Source organism: Microcaecilia unicolor, chromosome 2 (genome assembly GCF_901765095.1).
Source record: "Microcaecilia unicolor chromosome 2, aMicUni1.1, whole genome shotgun sequence".
In the NCBI taxonomy this organism is placed as follows: Eukaryota; Metazoa; Chordata; class Amphibia; order Gymnophiona; family Siphonopidae; genus Microcaecilia; species Microcaecilia unicolor.
This window is the reverse complement of record NC_044032.1, coordinates 625,187,496-625,211,109: the sequence shown is the minus strand read 5'-3', so window position 1 is coordinate 625,211,109 and position 23,614 is coordinate 625,187,496. Positions and strand designations below refer to the sequence as shown.

At 47.4% G+C, this 23,614-nt stretch overlaps 1 protein-coding gene across 1 annotated transcript in view; it reads left to right on the top strand.

The window, feature by feature from the left end:
* The first annotated feature begins 1,525 nt into the window (after positions 1-1,525).
* GAB1 (GRB2 associated binding protein 1) overlaps positions 1,526-23,614 on the top strand; it is a 194,392-nt gene continuing 172,303 nt past the window's right edge. Inside the window, 1 exon segment of the mRNA XM_030192241.1 lies at positions 1,526-1,600. Within this exon segment, the coding sequence (XP_030048101.1) occupies positions 1,526-1,600 (75 nt within the window).

Here is a 23,614-nt window from a genome sequence, read left to right as displayed (position 1 = left end):
GACGGGCAGCAGAGTTTTGAACCGACTGGAGAGGGGAATTACTTTTAAAACAAATAGGAGGAAATATTTTTTCACTCAAAGAATAATTAAGCTCTGGAACTGGCTGTTGGGGGATATGGTAACAGCTTTTAGTGCATCTGGGTTTAAAAAAAAGGTTTGGACAAGCTCCTGGAGGAAAACAGCTGTTATTGAGATAGATATGGGGGCTGAGCCACTGCTTTCCCTGAGATTGGTAACATGGAACGTTGCTACTCTTTGAGATTCTGGAATGTTACCATTCTGAGATTCTACATGGAATGTTGCTATTTAGGTTTCTGTCAGGTGACCTGTATTGGGCAGTGTAGGATGCAGGATTCTGGGCTAGATGGCCCATTGGTCTGACACAGTATGGCTAGTCTCATGTACTTTGCTGGCCCCATGAATTCTGCCCTTGACAACCATGTAGTGTTCGGTCGACTGTGCTGTTAGGACCCAGGTTTTTGTTTACTTTTTTTTTGTTGGGGGGGGGGGGGGGAACAGTGTCCGTGCGGCTCCCTCTCTGAAGTTCCTTAGGCTATCTTTATCCCGACCGACCCCGCCCCGACGTGGGCGCGCGCCCCCTCGCATGGGTTTATTTTGAACCCATGCGGCTCCTAGACAGAGACAGAACCCAGTGCAAGCTCCTCTCTCCTCAGAAAAACGAAAAGGAGCCGGTTAGATAGAGCTCCGATCCTGCCTCCTCACCCTGCCCCTCCGCTCCCGGCATAATATAGTTAAATGGCCAATAGCAAACAACAACAATAGGTATAATATATTCAAATGGCTACAGCCAAAAAGTAAGCGGTGAACGACGGGGGGGGGGGGGTGTCATCATCCTCCTCCTTGCAACGATTAGGAAAGGAGCGGAAGAAGAGTATGGGAGGCGGATATCTATTTTCAGCTCCCGGCGGGTTGAGGAAGTGAGAGGGAAAAAAAAAAAAGAGAGCGAGACCGCGATTCATGCTGGAAAAAGTGGAAATAAAGTTTTCGGTGCTCTGCCTCCACGATCATACAAAACAAACGTGTTTATTATAGGGAGCGAACTTTGCCGGTGCAGAGCTGCTGCTCCGCCAGCCAGTCCGGACCCGGAGCTTTGTTGTCCCCCCTGGCTGCAGCCGCCTGACCCGTGCGTAGTTTTTGAAAGCTTCGGGACGCGGAAGCCGATGAGCCTGAGCGTGTCTCGCTCCTCCCTGCTTGTTTGTTTGGAAGGAGGAACGAGCCAGGACTTAGACTGAACCAGCAGGAAGAAAGGGGGGGGGGGGGGGAGGAGGGTGCGACTCACCATTTAATCTGATCTCTCACTCAGCTGTCCTTAGTCTCGTCCTTCTCTATCTCCCTCCTCCCCCCCCCACCGAACCCAGGTTTGGTTTGTTTAGGAAAAAAAAAAAGAGAGTGAGGAAGGGGGGGGAGGATTAAAAAAAAAAGGTCCGGAGGAAGGAAGGCGCGAGGGACGGAGGAGGCCTGGCCGCGGCAGAAGCAGCTTTGGGCGGCCGAGGCTTCGGAGACCATGAGCGGCGGCGGGGAGGTGGTTTGCTCGGGCTGGCTCCGAAAGTCTCCCCCGGAGAAAAAGTTGAAACGCTACGTAAGTACACGGCGTGTTTTGTTTGATTTCTTTTCCCACGTTTCCATTCCTGTCTACCTCCTTCCCAGGCCGGCGCACTGCGCTACTGAGTCCTGGGAGCTTTAGGCTGCTGCTGCCCACCCCGACGTGCGATGTTGTGCACCGCCTTGTGTGTTTGTTTTTGAAACGCGTCTCTTGTGTGTGCGCCCTTGGTGTCTCTTTTGCTTTCACAAGTTTTGGCAGTGGCAAGGGGGGGGGGGGGGGGGGGTGTAATAGGGTTATGCAACGAGAGGAGATGAGCTTCTTCGGTGTCTTGCTTTGAAGGAGGCAAAAGAGAAAAGTTAACTTCTTGCACTAACTGTGCAGCAGATCAGGCCAGTAGAATAAATAGAGCAGTTGCAGGCTCTGAGCTGGGCGTGTTAGGGAAAAGGGAGGCGGGTAGGAACTGGTTAGGGAAAATGCAGAAATTCTAAAGTCGTATTGAAATCCCTTTATACGCAGTAATATTGGACGTAAGATAATCTTTGTGGTTCACCTGCAATTACAACGATACCGCCTCCACCTACCCTCCTCTACACATTAATTGATTTGTTTGCTTTATTTTTTGTCTATTACATTGTAAGCTCTTTGAGCAGGGACTGTCTTTCTTCTATGTGTGCAGCGCTGCGTATGCTTTGTAGCGCTATAGAAATGCTAAGTGGTGGTAGTAGTTTTTTTTTTTTTTTTGTAAAACCCCCATCCCAGAGTTGCCTGCGCTGCGGAGGCAGGTTTTGCTTAGATATTTTCTTTCCTTTTGCTATTGTTAATCGCAAGGGATTTGTTTAGGTTCGTTTTTATTCGTAGGGAAGCGGCTTTAGCCTGTGCCCGTTTTCAACTGATCTATTTTTTTTTTTTTTCAAGAAATGGTTTTAGAAATTTCATTTAATTGCACCTAATGTTTTTTTTGCTGAGTAGGCAGATTCCTATACTTGAGAGAGAAGCTGAATGTTGCGGCTTCTGATAACTTGTTTTTAGATATCACGTGTCGGGCGTTTTGCACAGACGGACGTTTTCTCTGATACTGTGCGCGATTTCAAAGCTACAGTTTGGCTTTTTTTAATAGTTTAATGTTTTTATTGATTTTCAATAACAATCTTTGTACAGTGCTCCTGGCTTCAAGATTGTTATTCATTGTCTTACCTGTATATTGAATAATGAAGAGGGAGGGGGAAAAGGGAGGATACGTGACAATATTGAGGCATATTTTCAAAGCACATAGCCTTCCAAAGTTCCATAGAAACCTATGGAACTTTGGAAGGCAAAGTGCTTTGAAAATGTGTATTTCACGCATAAGTGCCATAGCATGAAATACAGCAAATAAGCAAACATAGTATAGGACACTAATTAGAGGCATATTTTCAAAGCACTTAGCCTTCCAAAGTTCCATAGGTTTCTATGGAACTTTGAAAGGCTAAGTGCTTTGAAAATGAGCCCCTAAGCATCTTTAAAATAAGATATACAAGTGGAGACCATTTTTGCACATGCAAAGCAAAACGGAATGACTTTTTAGCAAAATAGGTTTCATACTTGTAAGTCTGAAACAACAAATTCCACCATTCTTGGTAAGTAACGTTATATAAAGATTACCAATGCAAGAAAATTACTTTTAAGGCTAAAGATAGCATGGTATTAATAAGGGTACATTCATTAGATTTAAGAACACCTTTAAAACATTGGTGTTTAAGTTACCACATACTTGTAGGACATTGAACCAGAAAGACGGAATACGTCTACCATTAATTGCCATATGTCATTCCAATAACTCAGAATACAGATACAATCAAATACAAGGTGCTTTAAATTGCCTTGCTGAGATTGACAAGACCAACGTAAGTTGGAGCTAGGGGAGTCAATAGTGTGCAATTTAAGAGGCGTCCACGATGATCTGTGCATGCAAAAGTATAAAGATTGCAATGTTGATGAGGATTTAGAACACTTAAATAAGGAACGCCAAAGCTGCTCCCATAACTCATCTGAGATAGATTGTTTGATGTCCTCCTCCCAGCATCTACGTAAACCTAAACATTTAATAGGAAGCTTACTTAGGATATATTTATAAATGTGGGAAGCAGCGTGGCCGTAAATTTATGTCAACAAGTTCTGGAGTTTGAGGCATACGCTGAACTTGTAAGCTGCTTTTCCTCAGCATAGAGGTAATCTGTAGCCATTGATAACATTGAGAATCAGGCAGCGAAAATTCAGTTTTCATATCTGCGAAGGATTTCCAAGTTTGTTTTTTTGTAAGTCAGTAAAATCATTAAGGGTCCATATGCCTTTGCGCTGCCAATGAGACCATGGAACTTGCTTTTTATCAATTTTAAATTTAGGATTGTTCCAGACATGCACATGTGCTGTAGAGGACCAGGGAATACTTAGACTTATCAAAAGATGATAGCAAATTATGAGCAGTATTAGATACAATATTTTTTTATGTTTCAACAATTTTTTATTGATGAGGTCACATGGTATACAAGTCCATCTCAGTCAATATAAATCGTATAATAGCGAAGTCTAGTACACATTACTAAACCTGAAATGTCCATCATCAATGTTTTCCAAACTTTTCTCCCCTATCCCTTCCTTCTTGTCTACTCCTATATCTATAATGTGTACATGTATAATTACTGTGCAGTTGCATAACTATTAACAATAAACTTTTATATGAAACTCCAATATTTATAACTTGTGTTTTACTCAGTGTATTATCCCAACAATATTTACTGGTGGGTCCTCTTAATGTGCTCCTTCAAGGGATTGTTCTCCTATCTAATAATACACATGTCCCTCTATTATGCATTGAACATTACCCTTCCCACTCCTATACCCCCTCCCCCCTCCAACCTCCCTCCCCCTCTACTCTCATAAAATGTTCTCTACACATCATGGTTAGTTACCTCTACCTCTGCACATGCTATTCCTACCAGAGTGTAAAATATTGGTCTTGCTTCTTTTGGCACTGTGCTCCTCTTATAGGGGCAGATTATTGAGCACTGCGCTTCTCGCTTTATGTGAGATACTGTGTAAATATCTGTTCCAAATTGAAATAAAGGCTTTTCTTTTTTTTTTTGGGGTGCCGCTCTAGCCTCCCATAACTACAATATTTTTTTAACAATGCATGCCAATTAGATGAGAGTGCAATAATGGGTCAATGATAACTTGCTCAAATGCTAGCCATCTGGGAAGGGAAGCAGCGTTCAATGTAGCAATCCATTCCATGCCTTGACGCATAATAAAAGCTCTATGATACAACAGAAGGTCAGGAAAACGGCTCCGCCAAGTAATTTAGGCAGTTTTAATTTACGCAAAGAGATTCTAGGTACCTTGAGGTTCCATAGAAAGTTAGAGAGCAATTTCTCCAGCTTTCTGCAGAAGAAACTGGGAAATAGAAGAGGGATCATGCTTAAAACATATGTGATCTTGGGCACTAACATCATTTTGATAGTATCCAGTCTTCCCCATGAAGTTATATTTAGCGGGGACCACGCTGATAGGCCTCAATTTTTGCAAGTAGCATATCAGAAGTAGTTGAGAGTTCTCTATCAAAGAGAACGCCAAGGTACTTAATAGAAGAGATTACCCATTTTAGAGGAAAACCTTGGATAGAAAAAGGAACAGAAACATCATTCAAAGGCATCAACTCTGGTTTTTTCCCCAATTATATTTTGTATCCAGAGATCTTAGAGAAGTGAGATATTAAGCTAATAAGAGCATTCATGGATACGTGTGGGCTAGTGAGATATAACAGTATGTCATCTGCATAAGCTGAAAGTTTGAACTCTTTGTTGCCGGATATATTTTTAGATTTACGAATAGCCACACTAACAACTCTACGTACAATCCATTCTCTCAGGGATCTTATGTACTGTTGGACCAATTTAATACATTTCTGTACTAGCTTTCCAGCGTTGACTTTTTTTTTTCTTTCAAGTCAAAATACATTGAGCAAAACATGATACCACAAAATAAAAATTAATCATAAGACATTGTAATAGTCTGAAAAGGTGGAGGGGGTGATAAGTGGTCAGAAGAATTTTATGAGTTTAAAAGGAATCTGTTTAGTTTTCTGCTTATGAGTTCAAAAGTCATCCACTCTGCTTCTGAAAAATGCCCCCCACCCCCAAAGTGTTGTCTTGGTCTGCTCCATGACTTGAGAGTTTATGAGAGGTCTTGTTGCTTTTACTCAAAGATGTAAAGACTTTTTCCATTACGTTCATTCCCACTATTCCAGGACTAGTGGGTTGTTATGTCCATCGACCAGCAGGTGGAGATAGAAAATACAGAACTGAGCACCACTACATAGCTCCCTGCTAGCAGCTCAGCTCCTCAGTATCTTCTATCTCCAGCAGGTGGATGGACAGACTTTCTCTGTCTCTGGTTCTGAGGCCTTGCTCCTGGTCCAGTTGGTCAGCTGGTTCCCAGTTGAGCAGAGTGAGCAGTTGAGCAGATATATCTGGTGATGCTGGGTCCCTGTTTTGCCTTCCCCCTGGGGTGTTCTGCGCCTTTTCCCTGTTTTCCCGCTGTGTGACAGCCTGCTTAGCAACCAGTCTGCTCAAAAGATGAGGAGTTGCAGGCAACACAGTGAGTCTGGCAGGTCGGTGCTGCTGCCATGCCCTGCTGTGGCAGGGGTGTGACTGTCCCCGGGTAGCGTGGACCCAGGGTGGTGGGTCCTTTTTGCTGTGCTTCAGGCCTCGGGACATCGATGGAAGCACAGCGTGTCGGTGCTACAAAAAAACAAAAACCATAGAGGAAGTGGAGGAGCAGTTTTAGTGATTGGATCAGTGGAGTGAGAACCAGGGGAGCCTGGTGTAAATCTCACTACTGCTCCTTGAGGTCTTTGGCTGATACAATCAGACTGTGATTCCTCCTAAGACACTGGTTGCACGTATAAGTGGGATTTTAGAAGGGAAAAAGATGTTATTTCCTTTCTTAAAACCATTGCATTTTAGAAATACGCTGTCTGGTTCTAAAATTTATTTATTAGCATTTTGTCTCGAAGTTGTATAGATCTTGCTTTGAATGCACTAGCTATGACCAGCATTATACTCAATGGGCTAGATTCTATATATGGCGCTTTAAAATTCTGCATGGTAAAAAGTACATCTAGGAATATTCTGTAAAGTGCGCCTAAATTTTATAGAATAAGCTAAAATTTCTGTGTGGTATATAGAATAAAGCCGGGCACCTCTCCACATGACCAAATGTAGTCGCGGCCATTTAAGCCATGTTTTACATGGCATAAATACCAATGCTTAAGTGCACAGCTGGCATATTCTATAACGCGCATAGATTTTAGAAATGCCCACCCCCTGCCCGTGGCCACACCTCCTTTTCAACTATGCAGCTTAGAATTTAGACACCATGTTACAGAATATGCTTAATGAAGTGTGCATGTAAATCTTAGTTCCATATCATCAAGCTGATCAATCCATAGACTGGTGGGTTGTGTCCATCTACCAGCAGGTGGAGATAGAGAGCAAACTTTTGCCTCCCTATATGTGGTCATGTGCTGCCGGAAACTCCTCAGTATGTTCTCTATCTCAGCAGGTGGTGGTCACACACAGCAGCAGCTCTGGCTAGGCCTCCAAGCCTAATCCTTAGGTTTTGTTGAGGCCTGGGGTTGAGGGCTCTTTTGAGCAAGTGCAAACCTGGTGGTGCCAGGTCCCTCCTTTTCTCCCCCCTCCCGCTGGCTCCGTTTAAAAAAAAAAAAAAAAATTTTAAACGTCTTTAAAGGCGTTTATTTTGGCGTTTATTTAAACGTTCAATGCAGCTACTCACTGGGACACCAGTTCGTTACAGCTCGGAGCGGCAAGCAGGTAATTTTACCTTTTTCTAGCGGGCAGGGGGTTCCCCGATTCTTCTCCTCGTGGCATATGGCGTCGGAGGGCGAGGGCGCAAAGGGTCGCTCCCCGGATCGCTGGAGCGCTTCTAGAGGGGATGCGGGGGTTTTACAGCCTGATTCGCCCTTGATGGGTGACAGTTTAGTGACCGATGAATGTCCCGGTCCTTCCTCCGGCGTGGCAGTTTTTCCCGCCATAAACGCCCATCCCCCGCTCCTCGCCTCCGCCATCTTGGCCGGCCACGCGGCTCGGACGGCTTCTTCGGGGGCCGCCCTTGAGGTTGGAGACATTAATGCCATGAACGCCCTTAATTTGGGCGACGGCACAAAACCGGCTAATGTTAAGAGCCGTTCTTCCCGCGCGGCTCCTTCGCGGAGTTTCGCGCCGGACGCCATTTTGGATGCGCAGCATGTCTCTCCCCCGCTATTTCGAGCGCCGGTTGAGAGTGCGTCTAGGGCTGTTGCCCAGGCTGCGGAAGTGCACAGTCTGGGGGGTTTCTCCCCCGAGTTTGTTTTGCTGCTGCATCAGGCCTTCCTCATGCACAACGCTGCCCCTGCTCCCTCGTCTGGTAAAGAGGTTGAGGTTCCCAGAGGCAAACGCCCTCGGGTTGATTCCCAGGCCTTGGAGGAATTTGTCTCCTCCGATGTAGATGAGGGCAGCGTGTCTGAGGTCTCCCAACGGTCCTTTGCGGATTCCTTGGAGGAGACGGATCCCCGCTCGGTTGGAGCGGATGACCCCTCTGCAGCGCGGCTTTTTAGCCCAGAGGATTTGCCCAACCTGTTGTTACAGGCCATGGACACTTTGAAGATTTCCTCTCCGGAGGACGTCTCTCCCTCAGCCCCTGTTGGCTCTGCCATTATGCTGGGGACGAAGCGCCCGCCTAGAACCTTCCACGTGCATGATGCCATGCACACCTTAATTTCGGCTCAATGGGATGCCCCAGAAGCGAGCCTTAAAGTGGCTAGGGCTATGTCCCGCCTCTATCCTTTGGCCGTGAGTGAGCGTGAGGCCTATCTGTGGCCTACCGTGGATTCTTTAATCACTGCGGTGACTAAGAAAACGGCGTTGCCGGTGGAAGGTGGCACGGCCCTAAAGGACGCCCAAGACAGAAGATTGGAGGCGGCCTTAAGGTCGTCCTTTGAGGCGGCTGCTTTAAGTTTGCAGGCCTCAGTTTGCGGCTCCTATGTGGCCAGGGCGTGCCTGACTATGGTGCAGCGGGCTTCCCCCTCGGATCATTCCTTGAGGGCTGATTGGCCGGCCCTGGAATCGGGCTTAGCCTATTTGGCAGACTTGCTGTATGATGTCTTGAGAGCCTCAGCTAAAGGCATTGCTCAGACAGTCTCTGCGCGGCGGTGGCTTTGGCTGAAACATTGGTCTGCTGACCACGCCTCTAAATCCCGCCTGGCTAGATTGCCTTTTAAAGGCAAGCTGCTCTTTGGGATCGAGCTGGACAAAATCGTGACCGATCTCGGCACGTCTAAGGGCAAGAAGTTACCAGAGGTCAGGGCTCGGGCTAGTGCTCGTCCCGGTACCTCCAGAGGACGGTTTCAGGAAGCCCGTCGGTACCGCCCGGGCAGGTCGGGTTCTTCTGCCCCCTCTTCCTTTAAGAGGAATTTCTCCCCCAAGCAGCATTCCTTTCGCAGAGACCGCCGTCCCGGAGGTGCTCCCTCCGGTCCTCCCCCAGGGTCTCGTACCCAATGACGGGGTCTTGGTCCACGCCCCAGTGCAGATTGGAGGACGGCTGTCCTCGTTTCTGGGCGAGTGGACCACAATAACTTCAGACGCTTGGGTGCTGGAAGTCATCAGAGACGGCTACAAGCTAGAGTTCTGCCGACCCTTAAGAGACGGGTTTGTACTCTCTCCCTGCAAGTCTCCGGTCAAAGCTGTGGCAGTGCAGCAGACTTTGGACAATCTGATCCGCCTGGGTGCGGTCGTTCCGGTGCCAGAAAGTCAGCTTGGCAAGGGGCGTTACTCCATTTACTTTGTGGTACCAAAGAAAGGAGGTTCTGTCCGGCCTATCCTCGTCCTCAAAGGGGTCAATCGGGCCTTGAAAGTGCGGCACTTTCGCATGGAGACTCTCCGCTCTGTTATAGCGGCAGTGAAGGCAGGGGAGTACCTGGCATCCTTGGACATCAAGGAAGCATACTTGCATATTCCCATCTGGCCTCCTCATCAACGCTTTCTGCGTTTTGCAGTCCTGGGCCGACACTTCCAGTTCAGAGCCCTCCCTTTCGGGTTGGCTACTGCTCCGCGGACCTTTTCCAAAGTAATGGTGGTCATAGCGGCCTTCCTGCGAAAGGAAGGAGTACAAGTCCATCCTTATCTGGACGACTGGTTGATCCGAGCCCCCTCTTATGCAGGGTGCGGCAAAGCTGTGGACCGGGTAGTTGCTCTTTTGAGCTCCCTGGGATGGATCATCAACTGGGAGAAGAGCCAGCTGCGCCCGACTCAGTCCCTGGAGTATCTGGGAGTTCGATTCGACACCCAAGTGGGCAGAGTGTTCCTGCCAGACAATCGGATTGTCAAGCTTCAGGCTCAGGTGGACCAGTTCCTAGTAGCCTCTCCTCTTCGGGCTTGGGACTATGTGCAGCTGTTGGGCTCTATGACGGCCACGATGGAAGTAGTGCCCTGGGCCAGGGCTCATATGAGACCACTTCAACACTCTCTGCTGCAGCGCTGGACTCCGATGTCGGAGGATTATGCTGTGCGCCTTCCCTTGGATCCAGCAGTGCGCAGGGCGCTGAGCTGGTGGATGCAGACAGACAAGTTGTCTGCGGGAATGCCTCTGGTGACCCCAGAGTGGATTGTCGTCACGACGGACGCCTCTTTGTCGGGCTGGGGAGCCCACTGTTTGGGAAGGACAGCGCAGGGGCTCTGGTCTCCTGCAGAGGCAAAGTGGTCTATCAACCTCCTGGAACTCAGAGCCATTCGGTTGGCGCTTTTGGAGTTCATCCCGGTACTGGTGTTGAAGCCTGTACGGGTCCTGTCGGACAATGCCACGGCTGTGGCCTATGTCAACCGCCAGGGAGGTACCAAGAGCGCCCCTCTAGCCAAGGAGGCTATGAGTCTATGCCAGTGGGCAGAAGCGAACCTAGAACAGCTGTCAGCGGCCCACATTGCCGGAGTCATGAATGTCAAGGCGGACTTTCTCAGTCGCCATACCTTGGAGCCCGGAGAGTGGCAGCTATCTGCTCAGGCGTTCTTGGACATCACGAAGCGCTGGGGCCAGCCGAGCCTAGATCTGATGGCGTCATCGGCCAATTGCCAAGTGCCGCGCTTTTTCAGCAGAGGACGGGACCCTCGATCCCTGGGAGTAGATGCTCTTCTCCAACAGTGGCCGACACAAGAGCTTCTCTATGTGTTCCCGCCCTGGCCCATGTTGGGCAGGGTGCTAGACCGGGTGGCAAAGCATCCCGGCAGGGTAATCCTGGTGGGTCCGGATTGGCCCAGACGTCCCTGGTATACGGACTTGATCAGGCTCTCAGTCGACGATCCTCTGCGGCTGCCAGTGGAGCAGGGCCTGTTACATCAGGGTCCCGTGGTGATGGAGGATCCCTCCCCCTTTGGTCTTACGGCCTGGCTATTGAGCGGCAGCGTCTGAGGAAGAAGGGCTTCTCAGACAAGGTCATCGCCACTATGCTGAGAGCGAGGAAGCGCTCTACTTCTACTGCTTACGCCAGGGTTTGGCGTATCTTTGCAGCGTGGTGTGAAGCAGGCTCACTTTCTCCTTTCACTGCTCCAATTTCTTCAGTGTTGGCGTTCCTGCAAGAAGGTCTGGACAAAGGCCTGTCGCTCAGTTCCCTTAAAGTCCAGGTAGCGGCTCTGGCTTGCTTCAGGGGCCGCCTGAAGGGTGCTTCCCTGGCTTCGCAGCCAGATGTGGTGCGCTTTCTCAAGGGGGTTAATCACCTGCGCCCTCCTCTGCACTCAGTGGTGCCTGCGTGGAATCTCAACCTGGTGCTAAGAGCATTGCAGAAGCCGCCGTTTGAACCCTTGTCAAGGGCATCTCTGAAAGACTTGACGTTGAAAGCAGTCTTTTTGGTGGCTATCACTTCAGCCAGAAGAGTTTCCGAGCTCCAGGCGCTCTCATGTCGAGAGCCTTTTCTGCAGTTCACTGAGGCAGGAGTGACTATTCGCACAGTGCCTTCCTTTCTGCCCAAGATTGTTTCTCGCTTCCATGTGAATCAGCAGCTCTGTCTCCCTTCCTTTCGTAGGGAGGACTACCCAGAGGAGTACTCTGCTCTTAAATATCTGGATGTGAGACGAGTCATCATCAGATACTTGGAAGTGACCAATGATTTCCGGAAATCGGATCATCTGTTTGTCCTGTATGCAGGTCCTCGTAGGGGTCTGCAGGCTGCTAAGCCTACAGTGGCAAGATGGGTCAAGGAAGCCATTGCAGCGGCTTATGTGGCCGCGGGGAAGGTGCCGCCTATCCAGCTGAAGGCTCACTCCACAAGAGCTCAGGCGGCCTCGATGGCAGAGGCCGGTTCCGTCTCCTTGGAAGAGATATGCAAGGCGGCAACTTGGGCTTCGGCCCATACATTCTCCAAGCATTACCGCTTGACTGTGGGTGCTCGGGCGGAGGCCCGGTTTGGAGCTTCAGTGTTGCGGTCAGGGTTTTCTATGTCCCGCCCTGGGTGAGTACTGCTTCGGTACATCCCACCAGTCTATGGATTGATCAGCTTGATGATATGGAAGGTAAAATTATGTATAATCATACCTGATAATTTTCTTTCCATTAATCATAGCTGATCAATCCATAGCCCCTCCCAGATATCTGTACTGTTTTTATTCTGGTTGCATTTCAGGTTCAAGTTCAGTCTTCAGTTACTTCAGAAAGACTTCGTGTTCAAGTTTTTTCACTTGGATTCTTCAAGAGTTAAGACGAGTTTGTGTTACAGTGAGCTGCTGCATTCCTCTCCCCTCCGTTTTACGGGGCTGGATTGAGACTTAAAATTCTGCCGGCACTCCCTCCCGCTTCGTGCGGCTGTAGGGCAGTTTTGTACCCCTCCCGCTTCGGCGGTGTTAGGGTCAGTCAGCTCCTCCCGCGGTTGCGGTTGCAGGATAAGCCAGATCCCCTCGCATCGGCGGGTGTGGTGTCCCTCCCCCGCTCCGCGGGGATGAGCTGGACGGATTCCCCTCCCCCACTTGTGTGGGGATGAGCTGGGTTAATTCCCCTCCCCCGTTTCGGCGGTGGTGAGCTGGGCAGAGTGTCCCTTCGTGGGTGTAATTCTCTAAGTGCTGAGTCCTGCGGATGGAGCTTTGATATCGACATACTGAGGAGTTTCCGGCAGCACATGACCACATATAGGGAGGCAAAAGTTTGCTCTCTATCTCCACCTGCTGGTAGATGGACACAACCCACCAGTCTATGGATTGATCAGCTATGATTAATGGAAAGAAAATTATCAGGTATGATTATACATAATTTTACCTTTCAATTGGTGCTGATAATTGCTTGTTAACATCCAATTAACACGCTGATTAGCTAGTTAACCAATTAAGTTACGTGCATTGTTATAGAGTACGCTTTGATTTCTGCACAGAAATTAAGGCACCATATATAAAATCCTGGGGAATACTCATTTCAAGTCGAAATGTATTTATCTATTAGGATTTATTTATCGCCTTTTTGAAGGAATTCACTCAAGGCGGTGTACAGTAAGAATAGATCAAACATGAGCAATAGGCAATTACAGCAGTAAAAATATTCAAAAACAATACAAAGTATGGCATGGTATACTACTTATAATGTCAACACAATACGTAATAGAACATTATAACTGATATTTATAGAAGCGCTAGAAAAGGTGATAAAATTGAGAAAGGTGATGGGGCACCTCCCTTATAGAAAGATGTAATCAGATTAGGACTCCTCAGTGTGGAGAAAAGACAACTGAGGCTATATAATTGAATTTGATGGAGTGATTAAATATGGAATGGTTGTTAGTCTTTCTTGCAACAGGAGAACATCCAGGAGATTGAAAAGAAATTTTAGAATGCCCCCCCCCCCCCCCAAGGGAGTGCATGATTCAATTGTGGAATCTGCCACTGGGAGATGTGGTCAAGGTGACTAACAAAGCAGAATTCAAAAGTGGTTTGGACAAGTTCATGGAGGAAAAGTCCATTAAAAAATTATTAGGGGCCCTTTTACTAAAGCTTAGTTCACACTAATGGAATTAGCACACGGTACATGCTAAGAAGCCCATTTTAAAGCTATAGGCTTCTTGGCATTTAGCACGTGCTAATTCTGTTAGTACATGCTAAGTTTTAGTAGAAGTGCCCCATGGGGGTCCTTTTACTAAGCCATGCTAAAAAGTGTGTGTTGGTAGTTTGTGTGTGGGTTTCCTAAGTGTTCCGGCCACTTTTTAGCACCACTCCAAAATGGCCAAATTGCTATTTGTGGCATTAATGACCATGTGCTAATTTCCAAATTAGTGCGTGCCCATTACCACTTGAGCTCTTCCAGCCACCTATTTAGGAGGTGGTAAGGGCCCACATGCTACTTGTATGGTAATTGCGATGCAAGCAGACTCCCTGCCCCCTGTGCTAGAAAATAATTATTTTCTAGAACGGGAAATGGCGCATGGCTATAGCAGAACTACCGCAGGGTGCCTGGGCGTGCCCATAGGTGGTGCTGTTCTGCCGTCCAATAGCCCTACTACCATACGTACATAAGTATTGCTATACTGGGAAAGACCAAAGGTCCATCAAGCCCAGCATCCTGTTTCCAACAGTGGCCAATCCAGGTCACAAATACCTGGCAAGATCCCCCAAAAGTACAAAATGCTTATCCCAGAAATAGTGGATTTTTCCCAAGTCCATTCAATAACGGTCTATGGACTTTTTCTTTAGGAAGCCGTGCAAACCCTTTTAAAACTCCGCTAAGCTAACCGCCTTTACCACATTCTGTGGCAACGAATTCCAGAGTTTAATTACACGTTGAGTGAAGAAACATTTTCTCCGATTCGTTTTAAATTTACTACATTGTAGCTTCATTTCATGTCCCCTAGTCCTAGTATTTTTGGAAAGCGTGAACAGACGCTTTACATCTACCCGTTCAACTCCACTCATTATTTTATAGACCTGTACCATATCTCCCCTCAGCCGCCTTTTCTCCAAGCTGAAGAGCCCTAGCCGCTTTAGCCTTTCCTCATAGGGAAGTCGTCCCATCCCCTTTATCATTTTCGTCGCCCTTCTCTGCACCGTTTCTAATTCCACTGTATCTTTTTTGAGATGCGGCGACCAGAATTGAACACAATATTCGAGGTGCGGTCGCACCATGGAGCGATACAAAGGCATTATAACATCCTCATTTTTGTTTTCCATTTCTTTCTTAATAATACCTAACATTCTATTTGCTTTCTTAGCCGCAGCAGCACACTGAGCAGAAGGTTTCAACATATCATCAACGACGACACCTAGATCCCTTTCTTGGTCCATGACTCCTAACGTGGAACCTTGCATGATGTAGCTATAATTCGGGTTCCTCTTTCCCACATGCATCACTTTGCACTTGCTTACATTAAACGTCATCAGCCATTTAGACTCCCGGTCTCGTAAGGTCCTCTTGTAATTTTTCACAATCCTCCCGCGATATAATGACTTTGAATAACTTTGTGTCATCAGCAAATTTAATTACCTCACTAGTTACTCCCATTTCTAGGTCATTTATAAATATGTTAAAAAGCAGTGGTCCCAGCACAGAGCCCTGGGGAACCCCACTATCTACCCTTCTCCATTGAGAATACTGACCATTTAACCCTTTAGTAAAAGAGCCCCATAGTGAGGTGGGCTTTGGAGAGAGATTGCTTCATCTCTGGAAATAGTTCAACTTTTGGGGATGTGGTGGGCACAAGCCGTCTACTTGTTAATTCAAATAAGTGTTTTACCTCTTCATATATACTGAGCGAATGAATCTGAGCATGATGGCTGTTTTGATAATGTACAGTATTTTTGTTGTGGACTGTTTTTGAGTTATGGACACATTTCACTGACACTTTTTAAGTATGTGGAAATTTCTGTGATGTAAGGAGAGCACACTGTACGTCTAGTTATATATTGCAACTTCATGTTAAGCTCTCGGGCTCAGGTGAGTCCATACTGATGAATTTCCAATGTTTTAATTTAATTTTGATAGTTCTGTTTTGTTATTTGTATTGTGCATTTTTCAGTTCATGTTTCTAGGGTGGATTATTACCAGTTATTGTTACCGGACTGGCTACTGTCGGACAGGATGCATGATTTTCCTTATGTGTATGTTTTGGAGGCAAGAACTTTTTTTTTTTTTTTAAAGCATTAGTGCTAACATAGTATAATGATATATGTACATGGCTAGTGTCTCTGGGGAAAAGCAGTTTTTAAATCAAAGATCAAGTAATGTAGTTATTTGTTATGCTACTTGATTTTTGTTCTGATTTTTTCCCCCACATTCCTGAAACGATATTAGTGGTCAAAATTTGTGAAAAGTTTTGCTTTCCCATCTAAATAAATTTGGGTGGTGGTGTGCTTATCCTAAAAATCAACCAAATAGCTGGAATCTGGCTATAAGATATTTTTAAAAAATCGGTACATGGCTGTAATAAAAGTTGCACACCTTTTTTTATTTCAAAATTGGTAAAGAATTAAAGGAATAGAGGAGTGACAGGTTGCAAGAGGAGCAATAAAGTTTATTTAAAAAAAAAAAAAAAAGGCCAGGAAAAGAAAGTTTATTAAAAAAAAAAAAAAAAGGGCCGAGAAGAGCTGTATACTTTTTTTTTTTTTGCTTTCTCTACCTTCTGATAATATGAGCATCTTCCTCTTAACTCTTTTCATAAGAATTTGAGAACTTATTTCTTTAAAAAATGTCTTAGTTTTTTGTCAACTGCTTTGAGCTACTTTTGTGGGAGCTAGCAGGATACAAGACTCATACAGTGAAACCTCGGTTTTCGTCGATAATCCGCCCGAAAATAATCGGCAAAAACCGAGGCAATAAGAAATTTTAAATGTATAGAATAAATGAACATTTAACATGGCATTTACCTTTCTGAAGACTCTTCTTGGCGTTTGGAAGATGGAGAGAGAGGTGAGATATTATTGTTTGGTAGGGGGATCCCCCTCCCTAAGGACAGTAGGTATCAAGGCACTATCTGGGGGGGGGGGGGGGTCACTTCCCTTCTTGGTCTTTAGGCATAGACCCGTGTCGCACAAGAAAGCTGTCCAAAGAGCTTTGTTTCTGCCGCCTCTTTTAGATTTTCCTAAAATGAGGCAAGACCTTATCATTAAACAAGTTGCAGACACGGCCTGCAACAGCTTTGTCTGGGTGATTTTTCTTCACAAACACCTGTACTTTACTCCAGATGGAGAAGATGTCCTTAATCTCTGAAGAAGGCACATTCTCCTCTGTCTCTTCCTCGTTATCCAAAGCACTGAACCAAAAGCAGCAGTGTGGGCCAAACGACGAAATTCTTATTTGCAATCTTTTTGTCCGAGAGCAGGCAGTGATCACACAACGAGAAACAACGCCCCAGAAGAGCGCTGCAGGAAAACGCAAAATTAGCAACGTGGGCACGCGGACGAAATCCGAAGCAACCAACGAAAACCGAGACAAATTTTTCGCTAATAAATTTGACGAAAACCGAAAACGACGAAATCCAAAGTCAACGAAAACCGAGGTTTCACTGTATTACATTATATTACAAGACAGAGGTGGCTTGGGGATTTGCCTGTCTTAAGCAGAGGGGATCCTGACAGCAGTGTGTCAGGCGCACGCCAGATTGGGGGCAAGAGGTCTGATAGTGTGTGTCACATTTCACATGCTGCTGGTTCCTTCTGCCCCAAATGCGCCAGGTTTTGTGCAGAAGCAGGAGCTGAAGCGGTCCTGAGGTTGGTAGCAGCTGTTGCTGCAGAGGCTCTTTTTGATAGTCTGGCTCCTGTTCCTATGTAGCTACTGCCGGGCATGAGCAAGAACAGGCCCAGCATAGGGTGGGTTGAGGGAGCCTCTTCCTCCTTGGCTGTGCTGGAGCCCTGGAGCGTCCTGCAATGGGAATGGGACTTGATATCCCACCTTTCTGTGTTTTTTTTTTTGCAAGCACATTCAAAGCGGTTTACATAATATATACAGTTACTTGTACTTGGGGCAATGGAGGGTTAAGTGACTTGCCCAGAGTCACAAGGAGCTGCAATGGGAATGTAATCCAGCTCCCCAGGATTAAAGTCCGCTGCACTAACCACTAGGCAGCTACTCCACTGCACCGTGGGTTGGTCTGTCTGTCTGTAAAAAGCCATGATGGGGCTGCAAAGACCAGTCCTGCTGGCAGCGGGTAAGTTCTATGAGAGGTCTTTGGGGGGGGGGGGGGGGGGGGGGGGGGTTCCTAAAACAGACCGGAAACTGTAGATATTCAAAGTGATTTAACTGGTCAGAAACAGCTCCTGGCTGGTTAAATCGCATGTTCAGGATTAATCGGTCGTTTTCAGTGGTACTTAACTGGTTAGTGCCGCGGAAAATGTCTGATTAGCTCTTATCTTAAAACATGTATTCGCTGAGAATTGTATAGATTATGCGAAATACAAGTACTTTTTAATTTAAATTACATTAAAAATGGGACTGACTTATGCTGTTACCTTGGCTGGTTAAGTGCTGAATATCAGCATTTAACGAGCCAAGTACTGACTCCACTCCCGGAACACTCCCAACTACTTGGGAGTGTTCTGGGGGTGGAGTCAGTACTTGGCTGCAGTGGTGTAGCTATGTGGGGCCTGTGGGGGCCCTGGACCCTCCTGCCAACGACCCTCTTGACCCCCTCTCCCGCCAACCCTCCCCCGCCATCGCCGTGGGCTACCTTTGCTGGCGGGGGACCCCAATCCCCGCCAGCCGAGGAGGTCCTCTTCGTTCCGCTTCTGACGTCAGACTCACAGAAACAGAACGAAGCCTTGCAGATCAGCCAGGCTTCGTTCTTTTTCTGTGAGTCTGACGTCCTGCACGTTGTCAGAAACAGAATGTAACCTTTGCGGGACGAAGAGGATCTCCTCGCCTAGCGGGGATTGGGGTCTCCCGCCAGCAAAGGTAGGTGACGGTGGGGGAGGGTTGGCGGCAGGAGGGGGGGTCGTCAAAGTTGGCGGTGGGGGGGGGCGGCAGCGGTGGGGGTCAATAATGGCTGGGGGGGGGGGTCGGCGGTGCCGGGGGGGCTAAAATGTGCCCCTCACCTCAGTCTATGGACCCCCCTCCCGCTGAAGTCTGGCTACGCCCCTGCTTGGTTGGTTAAATGCTGATATTCAGCACTTAACCAGCCAAGGTAATGCATAAGTCAGCCCTTTTTTAATGTAATTTAAATTAAAAAGTACTTGTATTTCGCATAATCTATACAATTCTCAGCGAATAAATGTAACACACATAACAAATTAGAGAAAATAGTTTACATAATACAGAAACTCTGCACTCGTGGGCTCTGAACGCAACTAACATGCAAGTGCACGCTGGACAGGGCTCTTAGCGCAAGCAGTATGCAAATGCATGCTAAATCTATTACTCCCCAATGATCAGCGAGCAGTGTGCTAAAAATTGGCATGCTGTCTGCGGCAAATCCTACACCAGCTCGGAGCTGGTGTTAGGCTTTGCAGGCCATTGGGGAAGAATGGTGAACCCTGTCCAGCATGCATTTGCATGCTAGCAGGCCCCTCATTCCCCCCCAGAAGCAGGAATCCCAACCCCCCCCCCCCCCATCAACAGGTTCAGGGTGGCTGGAGATCTGGTGGGTCTCCAGCCCCTTGACCTGGTAGTCTAGTGGCCCTCTTCCTTGCCCCCCTTATATCTTTGTTGGAGGAGGGACTCCCTCCTCTTCAGCAGCGCCGCCTCGAAAATGGTAGTGCCCTGCCCAGTGCTTACTTTGCAGGATGTTAGGGGGGGGGTTAGGGGGCTGGAGACCCACCGGATCTCCAGCCCCCCTGAACTTGTGTCGGGAGAACTCCAGCCCCCATGTCGCTGGCTATGGGTGGGGGGTACTAGGCCACCAGGGCCATGCTGGTTGGGGTCTGGTGGTCCCACAGACCTCCCGCTCCTGAGTTTGACAGGTCTGGGCTTTTGACAGCCCAGACCTGTCAAACAAGTGCGGGAGGATTGCGCCCGAGTGCATGCTCGGGCACAATCTTCCTGCACTTTACCCTATGATCAGAGATAATAGTGCAAATAAATTTGCATGCTATTATCTCTGATCATAGGGTCGGTAAAGCCCCGTGCTGTTCCAGCTCTATTTTTAGAGCACTTTTTGGAACAGCGTGGGGTTTTCAATCATCTGAGCATTAGGGAATCCCAATAGAGAGGTTTCAATAATGGTGAATGCCAAAGGATTTTTGATCCTCAGTCCTTTGGGAATGATGTCATTCTTCTTGCAGATTGTCAGAAAGTAAAGATGACTGTTCACTTTTGTTTCTTTTTCCAAAAGTTTGTTCATTTGCTTTTTCATGCGGCTGTATGCGGTATCTTCCATCTTAAGTAGAGGAGTGTGTGGTACCTTAAGAGTGGACTAACACGGCTACCACACTCCTCTACTTAATAATGGTGAAAAAAGGCCAGGAATGTTTAAGGGGAGAACAGAGTAAAGCATGCAAATTATCCCCATCAACTTCTCAGCAGCTTGTAGATACAAGGAAAAAAAAACACAATTAATAGTGTCTCTATACAAATGCTAGAAGCCTAAAAAAATAAGATGGGAGCGTTAGAGTATATAGTAGTAAATGAAGAGGTAGATATAATAGGCATCTCAGAGACTTAGTGGAAGGAGGACAATCAGTGGGGCACTGTTTTATCAGGGTAAAAATTATATTGCAATGATAAGAGTGGATCAAACAGGGGAGGGGAGGGAATTAAGTCAAACAAATATTCTACATGAAACAGATAGCGGTGTGGAATCCTTGTGGACAGAAATTCCACGTGTGAAGGGAAGGAGTATACTGGTAGGGCTGTACTACCACACGCCAGGACAGAATGGATAGACAGATGAAGAAATGTTTACAGATAGGAAAGCTGGCATATTGGGCAACAGCATAATAATGAGTGATTTCAATTACCACTGCAATATATGGAATATGTAGAATCCAATCACCGTCTTAAATCAAAAAATTCTACAATTTGCCAGCGTTTGAAGGGTGATAACCATATATAAACATGTAAGATGGTGGAGAAAAAAAGACCTCAGTGAAAACCGGACACACCTCTTACAAAGGAAACTCCTTAAATAGAGAGGGGACCTCTTAATCATTAGTCTTTCTACTCTTTCATGTTACAAAACATAACGCCCTTTCAAAACACTGTAAAAGAATGCAAAAAAAATGGCAAAATGCCGTTACTTAGCTTTGGATAGTAATTCAGTGTCGTTCTCTTTCATCTGTGCAGTGTCTCTCATAGTCCATTCCTGCACTTAATCCCGACAGGGTAGCCCAGTTTCGCCAATCAAATGGCTGCCTCAGGGGAAAACACCAAACAGTTATTTCCAAAAAACTTCCAAGTCTCAACCCACGCCTTCACTTGCTGTACATCTCATCAGGAATGGCGGTCCTATGTACAGGTCCTCCAGGACTGCAGTCATGGAGGTGGTGTCCAAGGCGAGGACGCATACGAGACCACTTCTACACTCGCTGCTCAGCCTCTGGTTTCCAGTTTTGGAGGACTATGGGTCCTGCTTTCCTGGATGCCGGCTGCCAGATGGAGCTTGAGGTGGTGGCTGAGTTGTCAATCATTGCGGTTGGGAGAGCCCTTCCCATTTTTGGATTGGGAAGTGGTGACTACAGATGGCAGTTTGGTGGTCTGGGGAGCCCATTACAAGGGGCAACTGGCTCAAGGATCTTGGTCTTCGGCGGAGGCACGGTGGTCCATCAACTGATTGGAGCCCCTTACAGTGCATCAGGCTCTGGAGGCCTTTGCCCAGTTCCTCTAAGGGGGTCCTGGTTCTGGTGTTCTTGGACTCTGCAGTGACGGTGACCTATATCAACAAACGGGGGAACTTGCAGCAGTTAGCTGGCTGCGGAGTTCAGCTTGTTGATGCCCTGGGCGGAGAGGCGTCTGCGCTGTCTCCGCAGCTCACATTGTGGGTTTGCTCATCGTCGAGGCAGACTTCCTCAGTTGTCACATTTTGGATCCTAGACAGTGGGAATTGTCTCCTGCAGCAGCTGCACCGCTGGAGAATGCCAACCTTGTATCTCATGACAACAAGGTACATTGCCAAGGTCTCATGGTTTTTCAGCTGCCGGAGGGAACGGGACTTGCTGTGTCTCAACGCCCTGCTTCAGCCGTGACCTAGAGAGGGGTTGCTGTATGCCTTCCCTCCTTGGCTGATGATTGGTAGCCTGCTGAGTAGAGTGTCAGACCATCGGGGCCGAGTGGTTCTTGTGGCTCCAGACTGGCTGCAGCGGCCACGGTATGCTGATCTGATTCGGCTTTTAGACGGGGAGCTAGTCAAGCTCCCACTGGATTGGGGGCTTGTCTGTCAAGGACCGGTGGTTGTGGAGGTTCCCTCCCCCTTTGGTCTTACAGCATGGCCATTGAGAGGACTCGCTTGAGAAAAAGGAGTAATTGGATCGTCATCATCACTGTTCTCTTTTGGGCTAGGAAGGGGTTTACTCCCTCAACTTTTGCCTGTGTCTGGTGGACCTTTGAAGGCTGGTGTTCTTAGCAGGGGTTGGACCCCTTTGCTTCCTCTATTGGCCACATTCTGGCGTTCTTTCAGGCAGGGATGCAAAAGGGCCTAAAGTTGGTGTCCTTGAAGGTTCCGGTGGCAGCCCTTCTGGGGTCGCTTATGAAAATTGTCCCCTGCTGCGCACCCCGACGCGGTTCCCTTTCTGAAATGGGTGAATCACCTGCGGCTGCCCTTTCAAGCACTCTTTCCTGACTGGGGCCTTGCTTTGGTTCTGCGGGCCCTTGAGTGCCCTCCCTTTGAATCTCTCCGGAGGGCGACCATGAGAGACCTTACCTTGTTTTTTTCTGGTGGCCATTGCCTCGGCGCATTGTGTTTCAGAGCTGCAAGTGTTTTCTTGTAGGGATCCCTTTCTTCGATTTGGGGAGGCTGGTTTTTCTGACCAGATGGTTCCTTCCTTTTTGCCTAAGGTGATTTTGGCCTTTCATGTTAATCAGTCCGTGGTTCTCCCTTCCTTTCGACGGGAGGAAGTTGGGGCCCAGTATGCCACCTTGAAGTTGCTGGATGTCAGTAGAGCACTCCTGCACTACTTGGAGGTCACTAACGACTTTTGTTGGTTGGGCAGGCTTTTTGTCCTGTTTGGTAAACAGAAGCAGGGCTTTATGGTTTCTAAGGCTTCTATTGCACGTTGTTTGAAAGACACTGCAGCCTCAGCCTATATCCTGGATGGGAAGTCTCCCCCTCAGGTTTTGAAAACGCACTCCACCAGGCGCATGGCCACATCCTGGGCGGAGGCCTCGTCCTTGGGGAATATTTGCATAGCAGCACTTTGGGCCTCACTAACATACTTTCAGCTCAGAGGCGGCGTCGGTCCTGTGGTTGGCAGGTTTGGCATCCCACCCTCGTAGGGATAGCTTTTGAACATCCCACTCGTCCTGGAATAGTGGGAATGAATGTTATGGAAGGAGAAATTAGGACTTACCTGATAATTTTTTCTTTCTATTAGTTCTTCACACTATTCAAGGAGCCCTTCCATTTTTTGATGCCTTTCCCGGGGTGGAAGTTTACGCAGTGTTTTGTTGTTTGTTTCCTGGACCCGAACCTTCTGGGGCTTTTCCTAGGGAGGGTTCCCTTTTTAGGTCTTTGGGGGGCTGCTCTATTTGCTGAACTTGCTCCCGTTTGCTTTCTGTTTTCTTGCTTTTGGAACGATACTGAGGAGCTGAGCAGATAGCAGTGGGCTTATGTACTGTTGCTCAGTTCTGTATGCTGTATTCCATCTGCTGGTCGATGGACATAACTGCCCACTGGTCCTGTAATAGTGTGAAGAACTAATGGAAAGAAAATTACAAGTCCTAATTTCTCCTTATTTCCTATGTGTCCTTCACTTTGCAGATAGTGGAAATTCTTGTTGAAGAGGCAGCTGATGGAGAGCCAATTCTAGAGGTCTTGCAGTGGCCTTCTTTCTGCTCCTCAAGGTTTTTTGCAGGATGTTCCTCAAGGAATGGTGGTGATGAAGGGCATTAACCTCATGGGGAAGCACTGCCCCTTTTTTG